General features: G+C 39.1%; 1 protein-coding gene across 2 annotated transcripts in view; it reads right to left on the bottom strand.

Moving 5' to 3' along the window:
* Window positions 1-22,773, bottom strand: part of KIF2A (kinesin family member 2A) — a 70,873-nt gene extending 48,100 nt beyond the window's left edge. For both annotated transcript variants that reach the window (XM_040622237.1, XM_040622236.1), the window contains exon 1: window positions 22,444-22,773. In XM_040622237.1, the coding sequence (XP_040478171.1) occupies window positions 22,444-22,507 (64 nt within the window). In that variant the 5' untranslated portion in view covers window positions 22,508-22,773. The remainder of the gene's footprint in view (window positions 1-22,443) is intronic.
* Window positions 22,774-27,352: the final 4,579 nt, after the last annotated feature.

Here is a 27,352-nt window from a genome sequence, read left to right on the forward strand (position 1 = left end):
TTATCAAACTCAACACCCCAAGAAACAAAAAATCCAGTCAAGAAATGGGAAGAAGACGTGAACAGATGTTTCTCCGAAGAAGACACACAAATGACTAATAGACACATGAAAAAATGCTCAACATCACTCGGCATCAGGAGATACAAATCAAAACCACAATGAGGTACTACCTCACACTGGTCAGAATGGCTAAAATTAACAACTCAAGAAACGAGAGATGTTGGTGAGGATGCAGAAAAAGGGGAACCCTCTTACATTGTTGGTGGGAATGCAAGCTGGTGCAGCCACTCTTGAAAACAGTATGGAGGTTCCTCAAAAGTTAAAATAGAACTACCCTATGACCTAGAAATTGCACTACAAGGTATTTATCCAAAGGATACAAATAGTAATTCGAAGGGGGACAGGCACCCCAATGTTTATGAGAGCAATGTCGACAATAGCCAAACTATGGAAAGAGCCCAGATGTCCATCCACAGATGAATGGATAAAAATGGGGCGCACACCCATGCATGGCACACACACACACACACAGGAATATTACTCGGCCATCAAAAAGAATGAAATCTTGCCATTCGCAATGACATGGATAGAACTAGAGGGTATTAAGCGAAGGGAAATAAGTTAATCAGAGAAAAACAAATACCGTATGATTTCACTCATATGTGGAATTTAAGAAATAAGACAGATGAACTTAGGGGAAGGGAAGGAAAAATAAAATAACAAAAGAGAGGGAGGCAAACAGGAAATAGAGTTGTTGGAAGGGAGGTGGGTGGGGGGATTGGGTAACTGGGGGATGGGTATTAAGGAGGGCAGTTGGTATAATGAGCACTGGGTGAGCACGCAACTGATGAATCACTAAATTCTTCCCCTGAAACTAATAATACACTACATGTTAACTAAATTGAATTTAAATAAAAAATTACAAAAAAGGAAAGAAAAAGGGATATAAAGACAGGGCACATTCCCTGCCCTGTGCCAAATTCTCAATGCCTGATTGCAATGTCACTACTTCTCCCAGGAATTTGTTAATACAATCCCTGCTCCACTCTACCTATGGAAGCCTATGATGATAGATGCTCTGAGCCAAGCATATTTCTATTTTCAATGCCTGGCCAATGTGGATTGAGAAAACAGTTCATCACTACTTTAAACCGTTTTACCACCAAGGTAAAATATGGAATAGCAAATTCAGTGTGGCTAGAACAGAAGGTATGCAAAGAAATGTAAAGCCACAGAAGTTCATTATGCAGATAGGTTAATGTCAGAGTATGAGTCGGTTTTGTACACATTAAATTTGAGGTATCTACTGGACATCTACTGGAGATACAGGGTGTTGTGTATATCTGATATACTAAGGACGGTCCAGACTACAGATAAAAGCTTGAGAATTGTCAGCATATAGATCGTGTATTCATTACAGGAGTGATATTGCTCCCAAGAAGACAAAAACTGGTCCTTTAGAAGCAGACATCTTAGATATTACAATGGCCTGTAGCTCTCCAAAGGGCCATAGCACATAATGGTATTAAAATCTCATGGGAGGGTGTGATTAGGGAAAAAAGTCTCAAACAGTTCTTTGGAGGAGAGCAATAATTAAGGAAGATCTGGAAACCACTGATAAAATATTTAACGCAATTAAAGGGGACATGATCACCAAGAGAATGTGGATGGAAGACCTGGTCTTCAATGGACAAAAGTCAGGGAGATAATGACATAACAGCAAAAAAGATGAAGCAGCTGCATAAAGAAATTAAGAAAAATCAGGAACATAAGAGTCCTAGGAGGCAAGAAGGTATTTCAGGGAAGAAAGTGAATCAACAGTGTCAAATACTGTTAACATATCAAGTAAAACAAGAGCATGCCTAAAAGTGAAAATGAGATCAAAGAGGTGTTTTTTTTTTTTAAGATGACTGAAATAAGAGCATTCCAATGTCGATGAAAATGATTCAGAAGAGAAGAAAATATTGATGATGCAATGCAAAGAATGGACTGATGAAGTGGTGACTTTGACCAGGTGAAAAGCAGATAGGATCTAGTTCACAAATGGAGGTAAATGGCCTAACATAGGAACCGAAAGAGTTTATTCACGGCGAAATAAGGAAGGCAGAGTTACAGGTCCAGTTATTGCTACTTGGGTAGATGTGAAGACTTGCAGAAGCTCTTTTCTGAGTGTTTATATTTCTTAGTGGCAAATGGCAAGCAAGGCCATCTGCTGAGAGTTATGGGTGAATAAATAAATACTAAGGATTTTATGACAGAAGTCAGGTAAGAAAGAGTGAATGGGCTAGAAACAATGACTGCTCATGCAAAAAAAAAGCAACCACAAATTTAAATTGTGGTCAGTCAGCATAAGTACGATTTTTTCCCCTTCAGTCAATTTCAGACAATCAAGAAAGGACACGGAGGTTTAAAATATATGTGAGGGTGGGGTCTGCCAATCAAGGGGGGGGGGGGCAAGGGAATATACATATACATATGAGACAGTGCTTTTAAGTAAGGACATAAAAGGGAATAAGGAACAATAAAAGACAGTAGGATTATAAATTCTAGTGGGGTCAAGAGATTAGTGAAATCAGGATACCAGAAGCAATATGCTGGAAACAAAGAGTGGTGACTGAAAAAAATGGGACGTACCTGGAGCTGAGATTACAAAGATACTACAGGGAAACGTAAGGATATATAGTGAGTGAGCTAAGGCCAAGGGCCAAGATCACTGAAAGGAAGGAAAGAAGTTCAAAGAACTGAGAGGCCAGGGTAACGGAAGGATCCTATATATAAATATTGCATTTACCAAAAAATATGATAGGAACAGGATAGGAGACAGGAGCAAAAATCTTCAAGAAATTAGGGAAGCTGACGATGTCTGAGATTTCTATTTTAGAAAACCAGGTACATGGCGTTTCCATTAACCAAGATAAGGAATACAGTAAATATAGAAATATGGAGATAAAAGGCAATGGATTCTATTTTTGATGAGTTTCATTTGAAATACTGGCAGGAAATCCATGTGGAAATATCTAGATGGAAGACCTGAAACTCAAGAGAAAGATATGGTCTCAACAAACATTTTTAAAAGTTTTTATTTTAAAAACTAATTCTGTTATGAAAAATTGCAAACATAACACAATATATTATAAACACCAAATACCTTTCAGTTTCATAAATGTTGAACACAAGGCCAATCATAATGCCCTTCATCCTACCAAAGCAAATCTCAGATATCAAACACCCATATTTACTGCAGTATAAATAGAGATAACAATTTTATGTGTTTTTTACACTTTAAAAAAAAAAATCCCTTCTAGGGCTCCTGGGTGGCTCATTTGGTTAAGCGTCTGGCCCGTGGTTTCAGCTCAGGTCATGACCTCAGGGTTGTTAAGACCCAGCACCTTTGGGCTCTGCACTAGAGTCTGCTTGAGAGATTCTCTCTCTCCCTCCTTCCACCTCCTCTCATCTACCCCCACTCGTACTCACACAGCTGTCTCTAATAAATAAATAAAATCTTAAAAAACAATTCCTTCTAATGCATTTATTTTTCTTCTTTTCTCAGATGTTTTAGTACAGCTGGAAGGGTTTTCAATCAAATGAAACCCATGCCATTGATCTGTTTTAAAGTAATTAAGGATAGGGGCGCCTGGGTGGCACAGTTGTTAAGCATCTGCCTTCAGCTCAGAGCGTGATCCCAGCGTTCTGGGATCGAGCCCCACATCAGGCTCCTCCGCTAGGAGCCTGCTTCTTCCTCTCCCACTCCCCCTGCTTGTGTTCCCTCTCTCGCTGGCTGTCTCTGGCAAATAAATAAATAAAATCTTAAAAAAAAAAAAAACAAAAAAGAGGACCACAAAAGTAACCAAAACAAATCATCTTTACCATAGTTAAATTTAAACTCCACTTCCCGTGTGTCTCTTCATGTCTGGTTTCATGCTGTGCTTACTAGGATTTCTCTAAATCTGAGACACATTATACGAGATATGCACACCTACACACATAAGAGGCAACCTCCAGCAATCTTTCAATTCTGGTAACAAAGACAGTCAACTTCAAGACTAAGATTTCTTTATATTCTAAGACCTTATTCATCCTCTATCAAAGTGCAGTGTATTTTTCACAAATGCTAAATTAATTTGCTCTCTTTGTAGAAAGGTCAAGAATGAGTGTTAAGATCAAAGAACATATGCAAATATTTAAGGTGATATAGGTCATGGAAAGGACTGTAAAAGTAGAAGGACATAGTAAAAGGACCTTAGATTAGGCAATGGCTTCTTAGAACAACAAAAGCACAAGTAACAAAAGATGAATAAATTGGACTTCATTAAAATTAAAACCTTTCGGGAGCACCTGGGTGGCTCAGTCGGTTAAGCCTCTGACTTCAGCTCAGGTCGTGATCTCAGGGTCCTGGGACTGAGGCCTGTATTAGGACCCCTGCTCATCAGGGAGTCTGCTTGTCCGTCTGCCCCTCCCCCTGCTCGGACACACACACACTCTCTCTCTCCCTAATAAATAAAATCTTTATTTTAAGATTTTATTTATTTCTTTGACAGAGAGAGAGAGAGACGGCCAGCAAGAGAGGGAACACAAGCACAGGGAGTTGGAGAGGAAGAAGCAGGCTCCCAGCAGAGGAGGGGGGCTTGATCCCAGAACTCCGGGATCACGCCCTGAGCCTAAGGCAAACGCTTAACAACTGAGCCACCCAGGCACCCCATAAATAAAATCTTTAAAAAAATATATTAAAAACTTTTGCACTTCAAATAATACTAACCAAAAAAGGGAAAACACAATCCAGAGGATGGGAGAAAATATCTGCAAAGCACATATCTGATAAGGAAATAATATCCAGAACATTTACATATAAAGAACATTTACAATTCAACAACAAAAACCTGATTTTTAAGATGGGCAAAGAATCTAAAGAGACATTTCTCAAAAAAAGATATACAAATGGCTAATAAGCACATTCACAACCAGGGAGGATGGCTATAATAAAAAAGACAAACAATAACAATTTTGGCAAGGATGTGGAAAAACTGAAACCCTCAAATATTATCGGTGAGGATGCAAAATGGTGTACTATGGAAAACAGTATGAAAATTCCTCAAGAAGTTCAGTACAGAGTTATCATATGACCCAGCAATTTCACTCTTAGGTATATACCCAAGAAAATGTAAAACATATGTCCACACAAAAACTTGCAGATGAATGCTACTCGTAATAGCATAACAAAAAACAAGAAACACAAACACAAAATTAAACAAATCCCTCCCAAACAAAAACAAAACCCAACCCAAATGCCCATCAGTTGACAAATGGGTAAGTAAAATAGAATATTATTCAGGTGTAGGTACTGAAACATACTACAAAATAAACATTGAGCATAGATTATGGTTAGTGAAAGAAGTTAGATATTTAAGGTTACATATTGTATAGTTCCACTTACAATGTCCAGAATAGGCAAGTCCACAAAACAGAAAATTAAGTAGTAGACGCTAGGGGTTGGAGTAAGGAAAGAATGCACAGTGACCGCTAATACGTATGAGTTTGGGTGATGAGAACGCTCTGAAATTAGACTGATAATAGCTGAAAAACTTTGTGAATATATTTAAATCACTGAATTGTGTATTTTAAAAGGGTAAAAAAGTTTTTCCTCATCTGGATTCTTTTTTTTTTTCTTTACTGAAAAAATTGACATATAACATTGTATTAGTTTCAGGCATACAACATAAGGATTTAATATCTGTAGATACTGTAAAACGATCATCACATCAATCTCACATCCATCACCATACACAGCTACACATTTTTTTTCTTGTGATGAGAACTTTTAAGATATACTCTTAGCAATTTTCAAATATACAATACAATATTATTAACTTCAGTCCCCATCCTGTATATTCCATCCCCAAGACTTATTTTACAACTGAAGTTTATACCTTTTGACCGCCTTTACCCATTTTGCTTACTCCTCAACACCACTGCTGGCAACCACCAACCTGTTCTCTGTATCTAGGAGTTGTTTTTGTTTTTTTAGATTCCATATTTAAGTGAGATCATATGGTATTTGTCTTTCTCTGACTTATTTTACTTAGCATAATGCCCTCAAGGTCCATCCTTCTTGTCACAAATGGCAAGATTCCTTTCATCTTTTTATGGCTAAAAAATACTCCATTCCATTTTCTTCATCCATTCATCCATTATCAATGGACAATTAGGTTGTTTCCATATCTAAACTATTGTAAATAATGCTGCAATGAGCATGGGGGTACAGGTATCTTTTCTAGATAGGGTGTCATTTCCCTTGGATTAAATACATTCCACATGTGAAATTGCTCAATCACATGATAGCTCTAACTTTAATTTTCTGAGGCACTTCCATACTGTGTTCCACAGTGGCTGCACCAATTTATATTCTCACCAAAAGTGCATGAGAGTTCCCTTTTCTCCACATCCTCACCAACACTTGTCATTTCTTGTCTTTTTGGTTAACAGTCATGTGTATGTCTGTTTTGAAAAAATGTCTATGCAGAGCCTCTGCCCATTTTTTAATCAGATTTTTTTTTGATACTGAATTCTTAATATATTTTGGATATTAACCCCTTATCAGATATATGACCTGCAAATACTTTCTCCTATTTGATAGGTTGTGCCTTTTCATTTTGCTGATGGTTTCCTTTGCTGTGCAGAAGCTTTTTAATTTAATGTAGACTCATTTTTGGGTTTATTGCCTAAAAAGGGTTAATTTTATGACATGTGAATTCCATCTCAATTAAAAAAAAAAAGTAAATCACAGTAACTAGGGAAAACACAGGCAAATAGAAGGGACCAATGACAGAACACTGGAAAACACCAACGTTTAAGAAATGGACAAAGAACAAGAACTTAGAAAAGAGATTAAGAACAGATCAAAAAGTAGGAAGAAAACTCAGATAACACAATACAATCAAGTCCAGTCAAACAGTTTTAAGGATTTATTTGAGAGAGCGCACACACATGCGAGTGGGGTAAGGGGCACAGCGAGAGGGAGACAGAGAATCCCAAGCGGACTCTCCACTGAGCACGGAGCCCAACATGGAGCTCGATCCTACAACCCTGAGGACGCAACCCGATCCAAAATCAAGAATCGGAGGCCCAACCAACTGAGCCACCCATGCACCCCCAGGGAAATAGTTTTAAAAAGTAGGAGGAGATAGATAGAAAGTACTATGATTGATAAAAAATATAAAAAGTGTTCACCTTTATTAGTAATAATACAAGTTTAAATAATACTCCCCACTGTTGCCTATGAAGTTTTTTTTTTTAAACTTTACTGAGATACAATTCACATAATATACAATTCACCTAAAGTATAAAATTTAATGGTTTTTAGTATAGGCACAGATATTTGCAATCATCACTAATTTTGTAATATTTTAATCACCTCAAAAAGGCCTTCATATCCTTTAGCCATAACTTCCCCATTCCTCCAACATCCCCCTCCCCAACGTAAGCAATCACTAATCTACTTTCTGTCTCAAGATTTGCCTATTCTTGACATTTCATATAAATGAAATCATATAATGTGGTCTTTTACAAGTGGCGACTTTCACTAAACATGTTTTCAATGTCTGTGTTGTCATATCCCATCACACTAATAAACCACAATTTGTTTATTCATCAGCTGATGGACATTAGGGATTTTCACCTTTTGGTTATTATGAATAATGCTATAAACATTAATGTACATGTTGTCATATGGACAGATGCTTCTACTTCTCTTGGTATATCCCTAGAATACAGAATGTTTTTTTAAAGACTTACTGTTTTTAGAGCAGCCTTAAGTATACAGCAAAATTAAGCAGAAGATAAGAGATTTTTCCAAACACTCCCTGCCCACACACATGCATACCCTCACCCATTACCAAAATCCCCTACCAGGCTAGTATATTTGTTATAACTGATAAACCTACAATGACATGTCATAAGTACCCAAAGCCCATTATGATTCACTTTTGGTGTTGTATGTTCTAAAAGTCTGGACAAGCATATAATGACATGTACCCACCATTATAGGGCCATACACAGTATTTTCACTGCCCTAAAAATCCTCAATTCTGCCTAGTCAGCTCTCACCCACTCCTAACTCTTAAAACCTTGAAAAAGGTTTTTAAAACCTAAATTACTGAGGATGTGAGGATATGGTTAATCTATTCATCGCTGGTGTTAAGTTCGTAACTCATTCAGTCAATATTCAATGAATGCCTGCTATGTGCCAGGTACCATAATAGATGCTAAGTTTATTTTTTTTTAAAGATTTATTTATTTATGTGAGGGGAGAGAAAGGGGCAGAGGGAGAGAGAATCCTGAAACAGACTCGGCACTGAGCACAGAGGCTGATGTAGGGCTCGATCCCCGGACCCTGAGATCATGACCTGAGCTAAAATCAAGAGCCAGCCACTTAATCACTGAACCACCCCTGGGTGCTCAAAGATGCTAAGTATGTATTAGAGAACCACAGAGACCTGATATATGGCTTCAAAAAAAGAAAGAAAAAAAAAAGCACAAAAATAAATGCATACTTACAAAGTGTGACAAAGTTTACGAAAATGTAAAGTGTACTGAGAAAGAATAAGAGATCAAATTTTGATTCGAGAGTCAGAAAAGACCCCTTTGACAAGTATAGAAATAATATTTAAGCTGAGAACGAAAAGCAACAATTGAGTCAGGCAGAGTGGGCAGTAAGAAAATCTGAGGTGAAGGGAAGAGTTTGTACAAAAGCTCTGAGGTAGTAAAAATCACTAAAAGAAAGCCAGTGAGGCTCAACAATGGGAGTAGGAGGTAGTGTGTAAGGTGACACAGGAAAAAGGTTAAGAGCCTGATCACATAAACCCTTCAAAGGTCGTGTTAAGGATCACCTGATCCATGTTCTCCAAAATCTTGATATACTGATAATTTTTCCTTGCTCTTTATTTTCAGTCTCTTCTCATCCCCTGGCTTCTTCCCTTCAACAAACATGCTGATGTGATTTCATAAAAAAACAAGTTATTAATGGGATAGCTGTGTATCTTCCACTTCCTCTATATGGATGAAAGCTCCACGTGGAGACATATTTTTGTGGATTTTTCCCATTGCTTTATATTCAACAGCTAGCGCATTGCCTAAAATACTCAATACATATTGGTTGATGAACAAATAAACAATACACACACTTTCACCCAACTACCCTTCCAGTCAAAAGCTGGCATTTTGAACAGAGGTGTAACTAGCTTTAAGAGATTTAATTCTTTGATCTGGTCTCGAATAACGAGGCAATCTACTTAAGTGAGTTAACCAACTACAAACTGATAGAAATACAGAAGTAATTTCATTAGCACAAACTTATTTAACTGTGTTCACAGTATGAAAAAATCCCAATCTATTATTTAGTAAGGCTGTTCGAGTTTATTAGGCTAAAAACAGTAATGTGTATTTTTCGAAAACTTTTAATAACATATGGCATCTTTTCTATACTAGCTATCATAACACTAGAACGTAAACGCTTTTCATTACATGTCTAGATCTCATAAATACTTTATACATTAAGTATGTTATCTTTTCTGGGCCATTTAACTTCAGAAAAAAAATTCTACTAAACTCTATGAACTCTAAACTCTACAACCAAGCTAGCAAATCTCAAAAACGTTATGTTGTACATGGTTGTGGACAAGGAGCACTTGTGCAGATAAGAAGGTAAATCACATATTCTCTTAGAAGCAAACTGTCAAGATCTACTGAAATCAAAAAATACAATTCTATGACCAGCAAGTCTACTTCTAGGACCTTATCCTACAGATATAGTCATCAGTATGCAAAAAATGACAGAAGTTCAAGATTATTCAACACAGGATTGGCTGTATAAGAGCTACAGATTGGGAACAATCTAAATAGTAATATATTTAACCAATAATAAAAGGCAGCCATAGAGACTATTATTGATGTATTCAAAGGTTCTTCCAAGATATCATTATTATTAAATGAAAATAATATTAAGAAGCACCAGTGTGGGGCGCCTGGGTGGCTCAGTCAGTTAAACGCCTGCCTTCGGCTCAGGTCATAATCCTGGTCCTGGGATCGAGCCCCTCATTGGGCTCCCTGCTCAACAGGAGAGTCTGCTTCTCCCTCCCCACTGCTCGTGCTCTCTCTCCCTCTCTCTCTTTCTCTCTCACCTACTCTCTCTTTCAAATAAATAAAATCTTGGGGGGGGGGGAGAAGCACCAGTGTATACAATATACCACATGTAGAGAAAATATATATATATATATTTACAAATACAAATATACATACATAAAAATATATATTTACAAATATCTATATTACATATAAGTACAAATATACAAGCATTTGCTTGAGAATGCAAAACAAATCCCTGCACACATATACAAGAACCTGGAAATACTGGTTATCTCTTGGGAGAAGACTTAAGTGGCTGGGGGCAGGGATATGATAAAGACTTTCTAATATGTAACCTTTGGAACTTAATTATTAACCATGGGACTATATTATTATTATTCAAAACAGGTAGTTAAATTTAAAAAGTTAAAAGTGTACATTAAAAGCAAAGACACATACCTCTTGATGCTCTGAGATGAACACAAATCAACTTTTTTCAGAATGTGAAAATCTGAATTGAGCAGTGCAAGAACAGCACAGCTAGAACTTCGTTTAATCATTGGTTCAAAAAATAGGTAATTTACTAAGCATGAACAGGACCTGTACTAGGCACCAAGGACACAATGGAACTTGAGTCGGACCAAAGACAATTAAACAGATAATACAATCCCATGAGAGTTTTGATGAATAAACAGAGGGGACTTGGAGACCACAAAGCAGAGGATCTATCCTAATCTAAGAATCAAGGAAGAATAGAATGTTTAACAGAGACAAAAAGGAACAACAGCAGTATGCAGATTAGGTAGGTAGAAGTAGAGTGTTCTAAGAGTTCAATGTGTCTGAAGGGCCTCAAGCTGCAAGAAATCAAACTGGAGAGGGAGGTCACATTGTTCAGGGTGTAGAGTAAGCTACGTTAGAGTGGGGGTTTTTAGCCAAAGGGTAATAGAGAGAGCATGTGACAAATAGTTTTAAGCAGATGATCAGGGGGTCAAATTTGTATGTCTGAAATGTTATTCTGAAACAATCAACCAAAGGTGGACAGACCTATTAGGAATTAGTTGCAACAGTTCAGGGAAGACACAATACTAGCCTCACCAAGATCACAGTAGAGGGATGGAAAAAGCATATGGACTGAAGAGGTACTTGAGCAGTTATATTAAGAGAACCTGAGGATAGGATACGATGTTAGGAGACACCAAGAAGTCAAGGAAGACATCTAGGTTTCTGAACTGGGCAGTGGATGATGGGTCCAATTTTGGACATGCTGAATTTGAGGTACGTATGAGAAAGCCACATGAAAATACTCAGTAATCCATTAGGTACAGAAAAAGTACCATCTGCGGCCAGTGAAGGCTGAAGAGAAGCATTTAGTTCACTCAGAGAAAGATTACTATGTGAGAAGTACTGCACAGTTAGGACCAAGCCCTGAGGAACACCAACATTTAGAAAAAGAGAAAGAACACCGCAAAGATTAAGAAGGAAAGGCTGAGGGCTGGAAGATAAAATATTTTATTTACCTTTAGTTTAGTTAGGGAATGGCTCTTAATGAAACCCAAAAGTACATGTAAGGTTTAAAAGCAATGTATTACTCTTAATAAAAGTGTACTCCTCCCAAAAAAGGTGTATCCTAAAGAACATAAAAAGAAAATACACACGTATTTAGGGTCATCCTGTAGTCAACTCTCAATTACCAGCTATTGGGGGGAGTGGAGGGTAAAAATGCAACCCATACATTATTCCCAAAACAATTTCAAACAATAATTTTATAAAAATAAAGATGACTGAATCTAGAGAGGCCCCCAAATTCATCAATTATGCCCATGGACTCCTAGCAAGTTGCTATAATCTCTTGTATTTTCCTGGCAATATAACTGCTCATCTAATAAGAAATTCTTTCAAATGAAACATATGCCCTTGTCTAAAATCTTGAAGGTCATGGGAGCAAGAACAGCCTAAACTCTCACAATGTTGCAACAGTTCAGGGAAGAACACAGTCTTCTATGACTGACACAGTAGTCTTCACCAGGGAGAAACCCTATTTCTTTGCCCCCAGAGGCATCAGATGAAGGGACATACAATGGTCATGCAGCATATGCTAGTTACATTAATAAAAAACACCTGAAGGCAATCTATACCATAGAAAGAAAAATGAAAGCACTATTTAATGATCTGATTTCCAATGCCTGAAACGTCCACAATATACAAAGAACTCTTAAGGAATTAGTGTAGAGGAATTTAGAGGCAGAGTATTTACGCGCTAATCTATTTGCTACTTACTTCATGTATGGCCTTAGAAAAGTCAACTTCCTCACTGTAAAAATATAAGCAAGTCTGACCTATAGCAGTATTTCATCAGAGTTGTCTGAGGTTAAATTCTTAAGACTTACTTCATTAATTAGGGCCTCTAATTAGGGCCTCTAATTTGCTCTCCATTCCTAAAACTCATATATTGGTAAATCACTATATCCATTTCTTTTTAGTCCACAGTAAACTACAAGCTTAAAAATACTACCTCTTCCCAAAAAAGTTTAATGCTGTTTGCACTCCCAACTCACCTTCCATAAGATGAAGCATCATCAGATTTCATGTATTTATCTTACAAGAGGAATTCCCTATTTTATAACTAGAACAGGTAAACACTTGCTTAAATTCAACCCTGTCTCACCTGAAGAAAAAAGTTTCTAGACAAACTGCTTGGATATTTGTCACAGCATTTGAACTATAAACTCAAAATGTCCATGGGCCACACATATTTCAATACTCTCACTGCACTACAGCTCATTTTAAAAACTGTGTCCACAAACCCTAAATCTCTCATATTGGCCAACAGACTATGCATAACAAAAATGAAGAGCAAAAGTTAACCTTAACTGAAACCCTATATGGAATAAGAACCTCATTCTTAAAATACTACAAATTCTTCCCATTAATTGGCCCATTATTCCAAAAGCAGCTTTAACTTTTAACACCCAATGTGTGCATAACCCCCTGTTAAAATAAATCTATCTTTTTAGAGCAGTTTTAGGTTGATAGCAAAATTGAGCAAACCCCCTGTTCCCACATACCCAGAGCCTCCCTTATCATCAGTAGCCCACACTGGGTACCTTGTACAATAAACGAACCTACACTGACACAGTCCTAATACTCAAAGCTCATAGTTTATATTGGGTTCATTCTTCATGTCGTATCTTCCATGGGTTTTAACTAATGTATAATATGTATCTACTGTTATAGTACCATAGAGAATAATTCCACTGCCCTAAAAATCCAATACGCTCTATTCATCCCGCACTTATTTCTTTTTAAGTCCTAAATTGCAATAGCAGTTAGGACATTCTAAAAGCTGAAATGAAATTCAGAATCTTAAGGATGAAAAGGCAAGGTGAAAGCCAGGGCAGAAAAAATAGGACAAAAATAAAAGCAAAGGAAAAGAGTAGCTGTATTTTAAGACCCAAAACCCTTCATCCCTTAAAAAACTGAAGCCATATCCTTTAAGTGTTGTTTTTCCTTCCCATTCCCTTCCATGAATTCTTAGAGGGTTTTGGCTAATACACTATAACTGAGTCTTCTTAAGTAGGCAAAGCAGTTAGTTATAGCTTAAGAAATTCCTGCTCTACATATAAACATTTATTGGAAATGACTCATACCTTAGACTTACTTTAAAGATACTCGTGGCGAAAACTATAAACAGCCAGAGTTGGATGCTCTCTTTGATATCACATTGTACACAGGCTCTACAGTCCTCTACAAAATATTCATGAATAGGATTAGCTTGATTAAACAGAAGAGATTTTATAACCTACACTCAGACTTTCCAAATGTTAAGTCCATTCCTTTCAACACATCTGTTCTTTATTCAGCACAAGTGATACACCACCACGTAACATCAATTCTTTTTGCAGGCTGCTGGATCTCATCTGTTCCTTAATCATTGCTCACCCTCCTGGACCGATGCAATCTTATCCTTGCTAGCTCTCATTTTCAGTATTATTCTCTCTCTAATCTATCACTAATCACTAGCTAACTCTTATTACTGCTCTTAGGAGATTAAGTCCTACTGTAGTTTCCAAGTGTCCTAGAAATTAATTCCAAGAAGCCTTACCTTACCTTTGTTTCCAAGTCTTTAATAAGGTGTCCCAGATTACTTCTCCTTCCTTATTTTCCTCTTCTCACCCTCCCTTCTACCTGTTCTTAATGCTTTTTACCTGACAGCTCTCCATTTCCAGCTCAGATTCTTCTCACATGTTGTACTACTACCCGGCAATCTACCAGTCAACTTCCTCCCACCATTAAAACTTCACTGTCCATGAAATTCTGTCAGATCACTATTAGGAAATGCTACTCTTTCTAAAATAACAGATCACAACCCTGGCTGCACACTGAAATCACCTGTACATGTGAAGTTAAGTTTCATCAGTGTAGGGGGTGTTTTAAATTTTTAAAATAAAATACTAATGCTCAGGCTCCATATTGGGCCAATAAAAACAGACTCTCTATGCAAAAGACCCAGATATTGGTGGTGATGGGTAGGGGGCTGTTTTTTGTGTTTGGCTGTTTTTAATTTCAAAGTCCCACAGGTGATTCCAATGAGTAGCCAGGGTTGTGAAATCACTATACAGATTCTATCCAGTTTAAAAACAGAATTCCCACAACTACATTTATCCAGTGTTCTCTAAATATATATGTATGTCACACCACTAAAATATACTTATCACATTGTCCTGACCAATGCATGTAATGTAAATATGTGAAATTGCCCTTCATAAGGCTTAAACACTTCACAGTGATTTATATACTCTGAGCATAGGGCTTCTCTTCAACAAAATGGGTGAAATACTGTCTACCTTGCAGGGATGTCATGAAAATCAAGGAAGATACTGGATATTAACATATTTAGGGAAACAACTGACTTCATAAAGGGTGCAAATGTCAAATCTCCGGGTTCAATTTTTAAGAAACAAGCAGAATTCATGTGGCAGTACGGAAGATACAAGCTATCTGGATGAAGCTGAGTAGATAAATGCTGACCAAGAGTTATAATCAAAAAGTCACTCTTTGTATAGCGCAGACACCATGCAAATTTTACTGTAAGTATGTCCCATCCTGATCCCGTCTTTCCTTTAAAAATTTTTATGTAAGAAATAAGTCTTTGAAAATAAGTAAAATACATAGCCCAGGGAGGTGTCTGATTCTTACAGTCCCTTGGCCACCTGTGTAGGGAGAGTTGTTTCCAAATTATATACAAGCACCAGCAGGTGGTCGATCAGTTTTCATGCTCTCCTTCCTTGGTCCCTGTGTCTAGAAGCACCCCAATATCTAGAGAGAAACCTGATGCCACGGGCTCCTCTATGAGAAATGTAAAAGTGAAAAAACCTGATTCCTTTAGGTATCAAAACAAAGGTAAAAAGTCATAAAGTTAAAACTCAGATGGGTATTAGAGAAAAGAAAATAGGTCAGTAATAACAAATAATGACAATTTCAATAAAGTGACAGGGGCTACAAGGACTGGTGGTACTGTATTAATAAGAATTCTGAGGATGAATATGGCCTTATCAGGAAAGCACACCACAATGGATATTGGTCTTAGGCAAAGGAGGTGAAAGGGACAGTATTTCCAGAAGACTCCTAACTAGAAGAGTCTAAATAAAGAGCTTAAACCTAAAAAGGGAAGTGGTAATTATGTACACGCAAAACAGCATACTTCTAGCAGTACTTATCACACTATACATCAATCATTTATTGTGTGTGCCTTATTTTTTGTATCTCCAACACCTATCAGAATGCCTGACATATAATAAGTTATTAATAAAAATGTATTTAATTAAATCTGTACAAAGAAAAAACTATGAGATCACACTGTTTTGTGATATGGCATAATCACGTATGGTCTATATACCAAAACATCCTCACTCTCTAGTAAATACCCACTTGAACTGCAAGTTTGGTTGTAGTGGATAACGACAAAAACAAGTAGTACCAAAATGAGAGAGACCTAGGCAAAGACTAGATTTACAAGCACAACTTTAAAAAGGGACACCTCCTCTACTTATTTTACTCCCAGGAGACACTAACAAAAAGTTAACTTAAGGTTAACCAACAATGAAATGATATTTCATTTGAGCAAGTTTTCACAAGAAAAATCCCAATACCATGAAGCTGAATTTATTTAGCTCTCTATAAAAGTACATGGCACAGTATCCCCTACGTGTAATCAAGCCCTTAAATGTTTAAGATGGTTAGGTTCTAATGCCTATTTTCACCTAGGCATTATAATACCATTTTTATTACTTTAATCAAAAGAGGTAGTATGGGATGGGAGGGCAACGTAACCTATATTTACTCCACAACTGGACTAGAAGAGTCAAAATGAGTTAGTTGTACCCAAGGCTTAAAAATTGTATCTATTCTATCAGAAGTATGATCTCAAAAACAAATAAACACCTCGAAAGATTGTTTTAGGTTATAGGACAGAAGTGTTAAAAGCAAAGTAGATGGCTGAATCCAAGAATTAAGCTTTGCAAAACATTAATGTAATATTAATGACAAGTGTACTTGTGACTAGTTAGAATGGGTCCGGATGCTCCCTCAAGGAACCCTATTCTGGATATTCCACACTCAAGCCTCCTTCCCTATTTAAACAAGACATAGGCTTAACTAGCTCTTTGCTATTTTCCAGATTTTCAACAATTATGACACACAAAACAAGTTGACACATAATCTTTCCCCAAAGTTCCAAAATTTTTGCCTTAAGAATCAAATGACTAGGCAATGAACATAAATTCCTGGGTTTCTGCGATAATTCTAGAAGCAACAGTGACTAGTGAAAAGGGCTTTTTAAAGCCTTAAACTGCTGAATCTTCATCCTTATAGTTAATAAAATCTCAGAATTCAATTTGATCTCACCAATTTGGAAAATTTAATTCAATATTATCAACTGTAGATTTTCTGAGCCTCTTTGGTAGCAGTAGAAAAAAATTTTACTACAGTGGCTTTTACATATTAAAAAAAAAAACCCACTAAAGTACAAAAAGTATACAACTTCATACCATCATCCACAAGCATGTGTCAGCGCTTAAAAAGAAAACTAGAAGTGAAAGAACCTAGTGTTTGGGTGAGGTTATGCCCCTAATTAACATGTGATCTTGGGAAATAACCCAACCTTATTCCTCGTCTGTAAAATGATCAATCTATCACCTTCTTACCCTGCATTACCTCACACGGTTTCTTGTGAGGATCCAATTAGATAACCTGTTTGAAAACAATGAAGGCCTACATGAAAAAATGTTCAACATCATCTGGCATCTGGGAAATATAAATCAAAACCACAGCAGGATACCACCTCACACCAGTCAGAATGGCTAAAATTAACAAGTTAGGAAACGACAGATGTTGTCAATGATGCAGAGAAAGGGGAACCCTCTTACACTGTTGGTGGGAATGCAAACTGGGGCAGCCACTCTGGAAAACAGTATGGAGGTTCCTCAAAAAATTAAAAATAGAGCTACCCTACAGTCCAGGAACTGCACTACTAGGTATTTATCCAAAGGATACAAACATAGTGATTTGAAGGGGCACATGCACCCCAATGTTTAGCAGCAATGTCCACAATAGCCAAACTATGGAAAGAGCACAGATGTTCATCCACAGGTGAATGGATAAAGAAGATGTGGTGTGTGTGTGTGTGTGTGTGTGTGTGTGTATGGAATATTACTCAGCCATCAAAAAAAGGGAATCTTGCCATTTGCAATGACATGGATGGAACTAAAGTGTATTATGCTAAGCGAAATAAGTCAATCAGAGAAAGATAATTATTATAAGATGTCATTCATATGTGCAATTCAAGAAAGAGAACAGGTGAACATAGGGGAAGGAAGGGAAAAATAAAATAAGACGAAATCAGAGGGAGGCAAACCATAAACTCTTAATAATAGGAAACAAACTGAGGGTTGCTGGAGGGGAGAAGGGTGGGGGGATGGGTAACTGGGTGATAGACATTAAGGAGGGTACAGGATGTAATGAGCACTGGGTGCTATAAGCAACTGATGAACCACTAAACTCTAGCTCTGAAACTAATAATACACTAATATGTTAATTAATTGATTTTAAAGAAAAGAAAACTATGAAGGCCTAACTATACATATATGGAACATTTATCATGCTAGTTACCATGTAAAAAGAATTTATTAATCCACAAATTCCCCCATTCCACCCACTCCACAGAGCCATATAATTGTATGGCTATGTTGTTCATTTTTATTACCTACATTCACACAGTCCATTCTCCAAAGTCTACATAATGACACGTAAAGATGAACTAGCAGAAGAATGTGGCAAAATAAGAGAATGAGGCCATTTAAAATCTTTCCTAAAGATTGCCTGCTCTAAACTCCCAAGATTCCCAATAAATCCTCTGAAATCTTTAAGTTCATGATTTCAGATGCTTAATTAAAGCATTCTTTTCACCCACACTTTATTAAGAAATAGTATTAATTTTGTCCTTGTGACCTTCTAGTTACTATACCATCATCACTTTTTACCAGATCATTCTTATTGGGCTCTGTAACCCTGCTCTCTAGGGCTCTCTTCCTATGACTGAGAAGCAATTTCCTACGCATCCTTATTGGCCTGTAGAAAGCTGTGTATGGTTCCTAAATAACAGAATTCTCCCTTTACTGCCACAGTTCTTCTAGTCTGGTTTCTACGCTATGCAAGACAGGTTCCTGGATGCCATTACAAGGTATATGAATCTAGACAAGTCCCTTAAGATGACATGGGACTCTGTTTCCATATTTACAAAAATGAGAACTAGGTTAACTTCAAGGATCTTTCTGGTTGATCTTTCTCTTCAGATCACATATATCAACACTGTGACTAAGAGACCCCAGAGAACAATCCCATCAGAGTCGCAGCTTCCAAATATTCAAAACATTTCTCATCCCTCCCCCAGTCTCTAAAGGATAATTACAGATACTGTCAAACAGGTAAGAGATGTTTTAACAGTACTTTACAGATTTCCCAATAAAGACTACCTAGCTATGGGGCGCCTGGGTGGCTCAGTTGGTTAAGCGTCTGCCTTCAGCTCAGGTCATGATCCCAGGGTCCTGGGATGGAGCCCCAGGTAGGCCTCCATGCTCACTGGGGAGTCTGCTTCTCCCTCTCCCTCTGCCTGCCGCCACCCCACTTGTGTCCGTGCTGTCATATAAACAAAATCTTAAAAAAAAAAAAAAAAAAAGACTACCTAGCTACATAACAGTAAGACTGCAGATTTTAGAGTCACTGGATTCCAAAAATGAGTTGACTGGAAAGGATAATAGGAAACTATATGCAAAAAAGTAAATTATACATGACTATCCATTTCCAGAAACTAGTCTCATTTCATACCAGGTTATCGCCTGTGGTGGGGAACAATCTCAGTACATCTGACCTGTCATTTTTAACTTCAGAATACCAGAAATGTCAGATTAGCTTTAGCAGATCACTCAGTTCCAGTCAACTCTGGGGACGTTGTACTAAGAGGCCTGAATGGAGTGAGATGGAGGGGGTGGAGCAGAATAAGGAGGTGGTAGCCTAGATAGAAGGGTTTCACTTCCGGGTAAGATTTCATCAGAATGGTTAACTTACATGTTTGAAAACCAAAGATCCAATAATGAATGATTCAGTCAAAAACTATATGCAAGAACCTCTGCTAGGCACATGGAGGAGATACACAGATGAATTCAGGAAACTGAAGAGGCTATTAGTAAGTATTTTAATCCCATAACACCCTGATTGTGGTTGAAGTGGATGTGGGAGCCTGGCATCCCTCAATTGGATTCTCTACACCACCTCTTCTCCAGTGCAGTTTGAAAATATAATATTAAAATAAATATACCCAAATATTAATACTTTAGGAAATATGCTGCCTCATGAGTGATACTGAATGACTTAGGAATTCAGGGGCTGACATCTATCTGGTTTTAGTAATTAGTAAAGACTTACTGTGGGATTAGTTTTGAGGAGGCCCTTGACAGATAATAATAAATTTATTTTAGTTTACCTGTTGGCCCTCGGAATGTTTTATTTATATATGAGCATCACTGACTGGGGAAGCATGCTCTGAAACAAGGACAAGTATCACCATTAGGAAGCATGGAGAATATCAAGTCACCAGTTAATAGCAGCCTAGAGCTGCCCTTCTTCACTCATGTGACTTCCATTGGGCATTATATTAGTGCTCCTCCAACTACAAAGTTTATTTTTGTTACAATAACCACCAGTGTTTTATCCAATACAGATGTGCTATAGAAATGGGAGGAAACAAAACAGCTTCTTTAATGTGAAAAAGGAAAGCTTACGGGGAGTTTCCCAGACATCTTTTTCTACTGTGACACCCCACTATCCAATGCGAATGACCATTCCCTTCAAGCTGTCTTTTACCTTCCGCCAATTCCATCATGCCTCTGAGGAGCATAAATATGTAGGTGACTAAAGGCTGGGATAAAACACATTGTACCAATTTCTATTATGACCTCATGGGCAAACTGCTTTGAAATGTTACTTTGGGTTATTAGCACCTATAGAAGTACACAAAGCTCTTATGCTTATGTTTGGATTTCTGGTAAAGGCAAAGGCTGAAGGCTATGAAAAGTCTCTGTCCTAGAACCCTAAAATGAACCAAAATTATTTCAAGTCATACGTTTAAACAAAAAGATGTTCGTCTAGAAAAAATTAAAAAATACAAAGCTTTCAAATGCCTGTTTTTTAATATATTTTGAAATAATACCGACAATCATAAAGGCTCTTTAGAATGTAAAGAACTCAACACATTTTATTGTACCCCCGAATATTAATATACAAATCCTACTTTCAATGGAAAGCAGTGGACCCTCGTTCACCTAAAAAAAGAAATGACAGTAACAGTACTGTTTAAGGACAGCAATTCGAAGAGAAAATAAAAAGAAACCCCAACCCAAGAAAAGGAGACATCGCTTTCCCAGGGGTATTACTGGTAACTACTAAAGCTCTAAGCGGCGTAAGTGATCTTTTCACATACCGGGTAACGATGTTTCCGGTTGTTAATGCAAATTACCTCAAATACAAGGGGAAAAATCATTAGCTATATAAGGTCTAACAATATATCACACAGATAACAGGGAAGTCAATCTAGCTTCACATAACTTGGTCAAACTTGCTTAGAAACGAGGAGGGTGTGGATGTGATAGCAACATTACTACTGACTAGGTTAAGAGCATAATAAGCCATAAATAAAGGTAAGTGAGTGTCAGGGAGATGGAGTCATGAACACCGCACACACCTATTACATATCTCTAGTTCTTCCAATATTCGAATTGAAAGAAAATTGTACTTATCTCTCTCCATGCGTTTTCTCCTTTACAATATAAATTATTTCCAAGCCTGGCTGGCATCTCACTCCACACCCCAAGCTAGTGACATAAAATATTTTCCTCAAGAGGAGCCTATAGAAAGATACATAAGCCTAAGGCTTCTTCTTTTCTTTTCAATTAACCATGTATGTTCACCTCATCTTACACTTCTCTCTCGGTTACCTCTCTAGAGGGTGTGAAAATATCAACATCCGGTCGCCCACCCCCCACCCTCTCGGTAATGCATCGCTTTGACTAGCCTCATCCCTCTCTTTCCCTTTCAGTCTCATCACCTCTGAGAAGCTTATCGAACACTTCTTCCCACTGCTCCCCCCACCCCCACATATTCATGGCCGAGCACGACGTTCTCCGCATCCTTCTTGCAAGGAAGGGACTAGCAAAAAAAGAAAGGCATGCTCAAGAAGCGACAGACGAAGAAGCCTAACCAGCTTCAGGGTTGGCCTTTTTCCCCCCGCCTCGGGCCGGTAGTCGGTTCTCTAAATATTGAAACCACTGGTCTCCACGTTCTCCCCATCCCCCACCCCCTCAGTGATACTGCCGGAAAATGAAAAGGCCGGGGTGAACCGCGAGGCTGGGTCCTCCCTAAAGAAGCTCGCTGCCCCCGGCCCCCCGGGCCGGAGTCCCCGGGGAGGATGGAGATCCCGGGAAGAGCGGGGACCCCCGTCCCGGGACCCTCAGCCTCACCCGCCCGAACCCCCGAAGATGCGGCCGGGACACCCAGGCCATCCCCAGCGGCCCCTCCCCGCCCCCCGCACTGCAGCGGCACCCGGGGCGGACCCCACGCCGGCCTCACTCGCACACACGCCACACACAAAAGCGCCGCGGCCGCCGCCTTCCCGCCCCCACAGCCCGGAGGAGCAATCAATGAGGCGGCCGGCCCCGCGTCCCCTCCGTGAACACCCGAATGCGGGGCCCGGCCGGTAGGGGCGGCGGCGCGGCTCACCATCGCTCCGCTTGATCTCCACGTAAATCCCGATCTGGATCTTGCCGAAGTTGGCCGTTGCCATCACCTCATCTGGAGCAGCGGCGGCGGGCCGAGGGAGGGGGACGGGAGGGCGGAAAAGGCGGGGAGGGGGCGGGGTAGGTGTGGGAGGGGGAGCGGTTGCCCGCGGCCTCGCCGGCCCGGGCGACAGCGTGAACGCGAGCAGGGGCCGCGAGGAGCAGCGGCGGGGAAGCAGGCGGAGGCCCCGGGCCTGCAGGCCGGCGGGAGGACGCGCACGCCGGGGCGTCGGGGTGAAGCGAGGGCCGGGGCCGTCAGGCGGCGCGGGGGAGAGTGGGAGGGCCCGCGCCGCCCGCCCGGGAGCCGACGCTGGGGAGGCGGGGCGCCGCGCGCCTGCGCAGAGCGAGCCTCCCCCGTCTCTTCCTCCTTGGCGAACCTCTCCCCGCTGCCTTGAGGCGCCCCCAGCGCAGGTCCGCGGCGGGGAGGGCGCGCGGGCGTCGGCCGCGGCTTGGTCTGCGGAGGGAGCGGAGCGCGCGTGGCACCGCCCCAAAAGATCCACGGTCGCGTTTGATTTCGGCGCGCGGCCTAGAAGAGGCGGGAAGCCGCGCGCTGGTGCCTTCCTGTCTCTCTCCCTGGTTTCCATGATTTGTCCTTGTGGCCGAAGTGGATTAACGTCCCTTTTGGTGCTGGGCTGTCCGAGTGGAATGTGGGGCTGAGCGACGTGAATTTAGGGACCTCTGCCATTGACAGCACGGGGATAGTGTTTCACCTGAGAGTGTCACCTGTATTGCCACTTAGAGGTGGCCTGCCCAAGTAAGGTTTCCCATACAGTTACGGATGGGAACCTTTGCGGTGTCACCCACCCTAAATCTGAATGAAGATCTGCTTCTTCATGGCCTGGCCTTGTGACTAGCTCATCGCGACTCAAACATAAACCGTGTGCTGGAGCCGCCTTGACTATTCTGTTTATGGTGTCTCCGAAGCTGGTGTCTAGTCTCTCCTGTAGGTAGGGTTCAAGGCTTTATTTGCTCTGGCCCACAAAGCCAATAACTATGATTCAAGGACAGAGGGCAGACAACATCAGGTTGACTAAGGAATGTGCCGTTTCTGCAGTCACTTGACTAGTCAGACCACATCAACGTGAAGAGAAAGACTCTCCACCCTGGGAGAGCAGGAAGGCCATGTGGACAAGGAACATGGAAACTGTTTACAGCACCATGTAGAAACCAACAAAAGTGTGACTTTTGCTTCTAGTGTTCAGACGTGCCATGGAGGAAACACTTTTTGTGCCTTACATTCTCTAGTCATTGTTAATCTCTCTGTAATAACCAAAAATATACAGTTTTAAAATTTAAAAATTGGAAGCTAGATACATGTGTGTGTTAAGTGCATATGTGCATATATGCACACGCCTAGAATTTTCAACCCAATATAATCAAGTCAAGTAGACCCTAAAAAATGTTAAAAGACTCAGACTCCATCTGTAACTTGAACATATTGAAGGCATACTTACCAAAAGAATGAAGTTTCTTAAATCCATTAAAAAGTAAGAATAATTTATACGGGGAAAAAAAAAAAAAACGCTGGGTAGACAACTTAAAAAATAACGTCTACTTTTTTTTTTTTTTTTTTTAACAGAGGAAGAGTGTGGGGGACATAGGGAGAGAGAGAATCTTAAGCAGGCTTGATGCCCAGTGTGGAGCGCCATCTGGGGCTCCATCTCACAACCCCAAGATCCTGACCTGAGCTGAAATCAAGAGTCAGGTGCTTAACTGACTGAGTCACCCAGGTGCCCCAATAAGTCTGCTTTTCTATTCCAGAAATGACATTACTGCAAATCTCACTTCAGGACCTCTGTTTCAAAATAAGATCTGACCAAATCAAGATTTGGTTGTTTTTTGTTTTAAATAATCTTAAGAGTTTTATCTGAACTCTTCTGATTCTGCCTAGAACTCATTCTCTGATGTCTCTATGACTGAGGTGTAAAGCATCTATTTATTTGCTTGAAAATGCTTTACAGAATGTAAAGAAATCAAGCTGTACAGCTTTTAAATTTAAAATTGCTTCATAAAATATGTTTTATCATGGTTGCTGACACATACCTTGTACCCTGTGGGTTATGTAATTAAGAAGTCTAAACCTTTAATCCGTATACAAAGGTATTTTTAAAAGATGTATATGATCCTGCTCCATAAAAAAAAAGTATGAGACATACCACATGTCAAATATAAAAGCCTTTCCTTTGTAGTCATACCCAAAAGGCTTATGTTTTTTGGTACATCTCAACGTATATAGTTACCAAGATTTGCATCTTGGGCTTTTTGTGCAAGTAGCCACCTAAAGAACAGTCATAAATAAATGCAACAAGGCTATGTTTCCATCAACATCCTAGATCAAGAATTGTGACGGTAGCTCAGGCATTAGCAAAATATATAACCCTAACTAGAAGAGTGACTGGGACACAGTAGACACTGACATTTGTTCAATAAGTTAACTTGTTAAACTGCTCTGAATCTCTGTTACCTCTTAGAAAAGACTGGAAAAGTAACTCTATTCTCTCAACTGTAGAAAGTTTTTGTGAGGGTCAAATGAAATAATAAAACACAGCAGTGCTTTGATAATTATAAAGTATAGTACAAGTTTAAAAACAAAGTAAAACCATCCTATAAAAAATAAACCAGTACTCTACTATAATCCTCAAATCATTAATTAGAATTTTATGTCCAGTGACATAAAATTAAACACAGTTGGCATTGGCTCTGACCCTCATCACCTCACATTTGGCAGGAGAGCAACAGCTTTACAGATCTGTCTATATTCTTTTACCCACTCCAGGCCATTCTGGCAGAATCATCCTGCTCAATGATCATTTCTGTCAAGTCATAACCTAATAAGAGTGGTTGCTCTTGACCTATCTTATACTGAATTGACAAACTGTTTTTTAAAAATTTTTGTTATTTTAATCCGACCAAGCCAGTCTCCTTTTTATGCCTGGATTTCTTTTAAAAATTTCTGTGCTTTGGAGTCTTTAGTATACAAACCTAAGAGATTATTCCAAGGAAGAGGCTGTTAAATTAGTGAATTTTGAGTCAGCAGCCAGCACTCACCTTAACCAGTAATCTGCTCGTCTGGTGGAAGAGTAGAGGTACAAGTTGGCTCAGATTATCTGTACCTGTCTACATCTTCTAAGTTCGAATTTTCCATTTAGTATTTGCATCTATTCTCAATTACTTCCACAGTTTGTGGATCTAGGAATAAATGGAGAAAATAGGTAGGGTTAGCAGAGACTGTCTTTGATTTTAGTATTGTCCACTATTGCCCAGAACCTTCTTACAGACTTATTTTTTTTAGACCTTTTCATGGTGATTCCCCATTCCCCTTAATTTACTCAGATTTAAATTCTAATTAAACTGGTATAACTTACTTTAATTGATTTTAGTCCTTACACAAATATATTCAAAACGCCTGGAGATACAAATCCCAATTTTACCTGCTCTAAAATACCCACTCTTTTCTTCTTCACTGGATTTCTCTCCATTGTCTATAAACATGTTCAGGCAATTTTCTCTTGAGGGGGAAAAAAAAAATCTTCTCTTGATCCTTCACTTCCTATTTAAATTCCATTCTATTTTTCACTTTCCCTCCCCTGCCAAATTCTCAAATGAGTGCTCTAAATACTCACTGCCTTCATTCCCTATCACTCATTCATTTCCTAAGCCCTAAATCTGGATTCACTCCTCTACTGAATTGTATTTTTTTAAAGTGAACCATTACCTTCTAATTACCTCATTCAGTGGACATTACCACCTTCATTTGCCTTGAACTCGGAAGAATGGTCTACCTACTTTCTTCCCTACAACACCTTGCCCATTCCTGCCTCACTTTCTGCTTATCTAGTAAATGACTTGTCCTTCTCTTTTTTTCTCCACTTAAAATCTTTCCATGTGGCACGGTGCAGTGGAAGTGTCCCTTCTTTATGGAGCTTTCTCCTCTCAATTTAACCTATAATGACTGTCCTGTGTGGGTGATTCTCCCCCAAGCACGATCATCAGAAGGACCTAAGAAAGATTTTGAACAAATACAAAAGTACGAACTCTATTCCAGGGCCCAATGGTTTAAAATCTCTGGGATAGGGGACTTAATGTGGCCCACTTTTTAAGAATTCACCAGGAGATTCTGAGGTGTAAGTACAACTGATTAAAATCTGTATGTACGACTGGTTGAGATCTATTGATTTTCCCTGAATTCCCATAATTCAATATTTTCTGTACATTGGCCACTTAGGGACTGTGTACTAAATAGACTTTGATTATTTTCCTAGTCCACCTTCTTCATTATAATTCTTTCACTTGTACTTTCTGATAGTGTATTGAAATGGATTAATGGTAAGCTGTTGGTAGAGAGCTAATGTACACAACCTTTTAAGGTCCATACTGGACATAGATCTATACAGAAATATCAAATAATATGGTGTTACATTCAATTACTGTCTACATTGAGTTATTCATAATCTTTAATTATTATTGTAATGTTTGCTTTAATTACGTGACTAATCCCTGTCAAACATAGGAAGTATCAGGGTTTCATACCAGATTTTCAGTAATTTGATGAGCATGAACTCAGAAATAACAGGAAGTGTTCTTTTCACCATTTGCAATAATATATCTAAATTTAAAAATCACTTATATATCCTGGGGTGCCTGGGTGGCTCCGCTGGTTAAGTGGCCAGAGCTTGATTTTGGCTCAGGTCATCATCTCAGGGTTGTGAGATCCAGCCCCATGTCAGGCTCTGTACTGGATGTGGAGCCTGCTTTAGATTCTTTCCCTCTCTCCTTCTGCTCCTCCTTGCCCCCCGCCAAAAGTCATTTATATATCCTTACAATAGTTCTTGTTCATTCAGGAGTTTAATAAA

The sequence above is a fragment of the Ursus maritimus genome, unplaced genomic scaffold (assembly GCF_017311325.1).
Source record: "Ursus maritimus isolate PB19 unplaced genomic scaffold, ASM1731132v1 scaffold_5, whole genome shotgun sequence".
Classification (NCBI taxonomy): domain Eukaryota; kingdom Metazoa; phylum Chordata; class Mammalia; order Carnivora; family Ursidae; genus Ursus; species Ursus maritimus.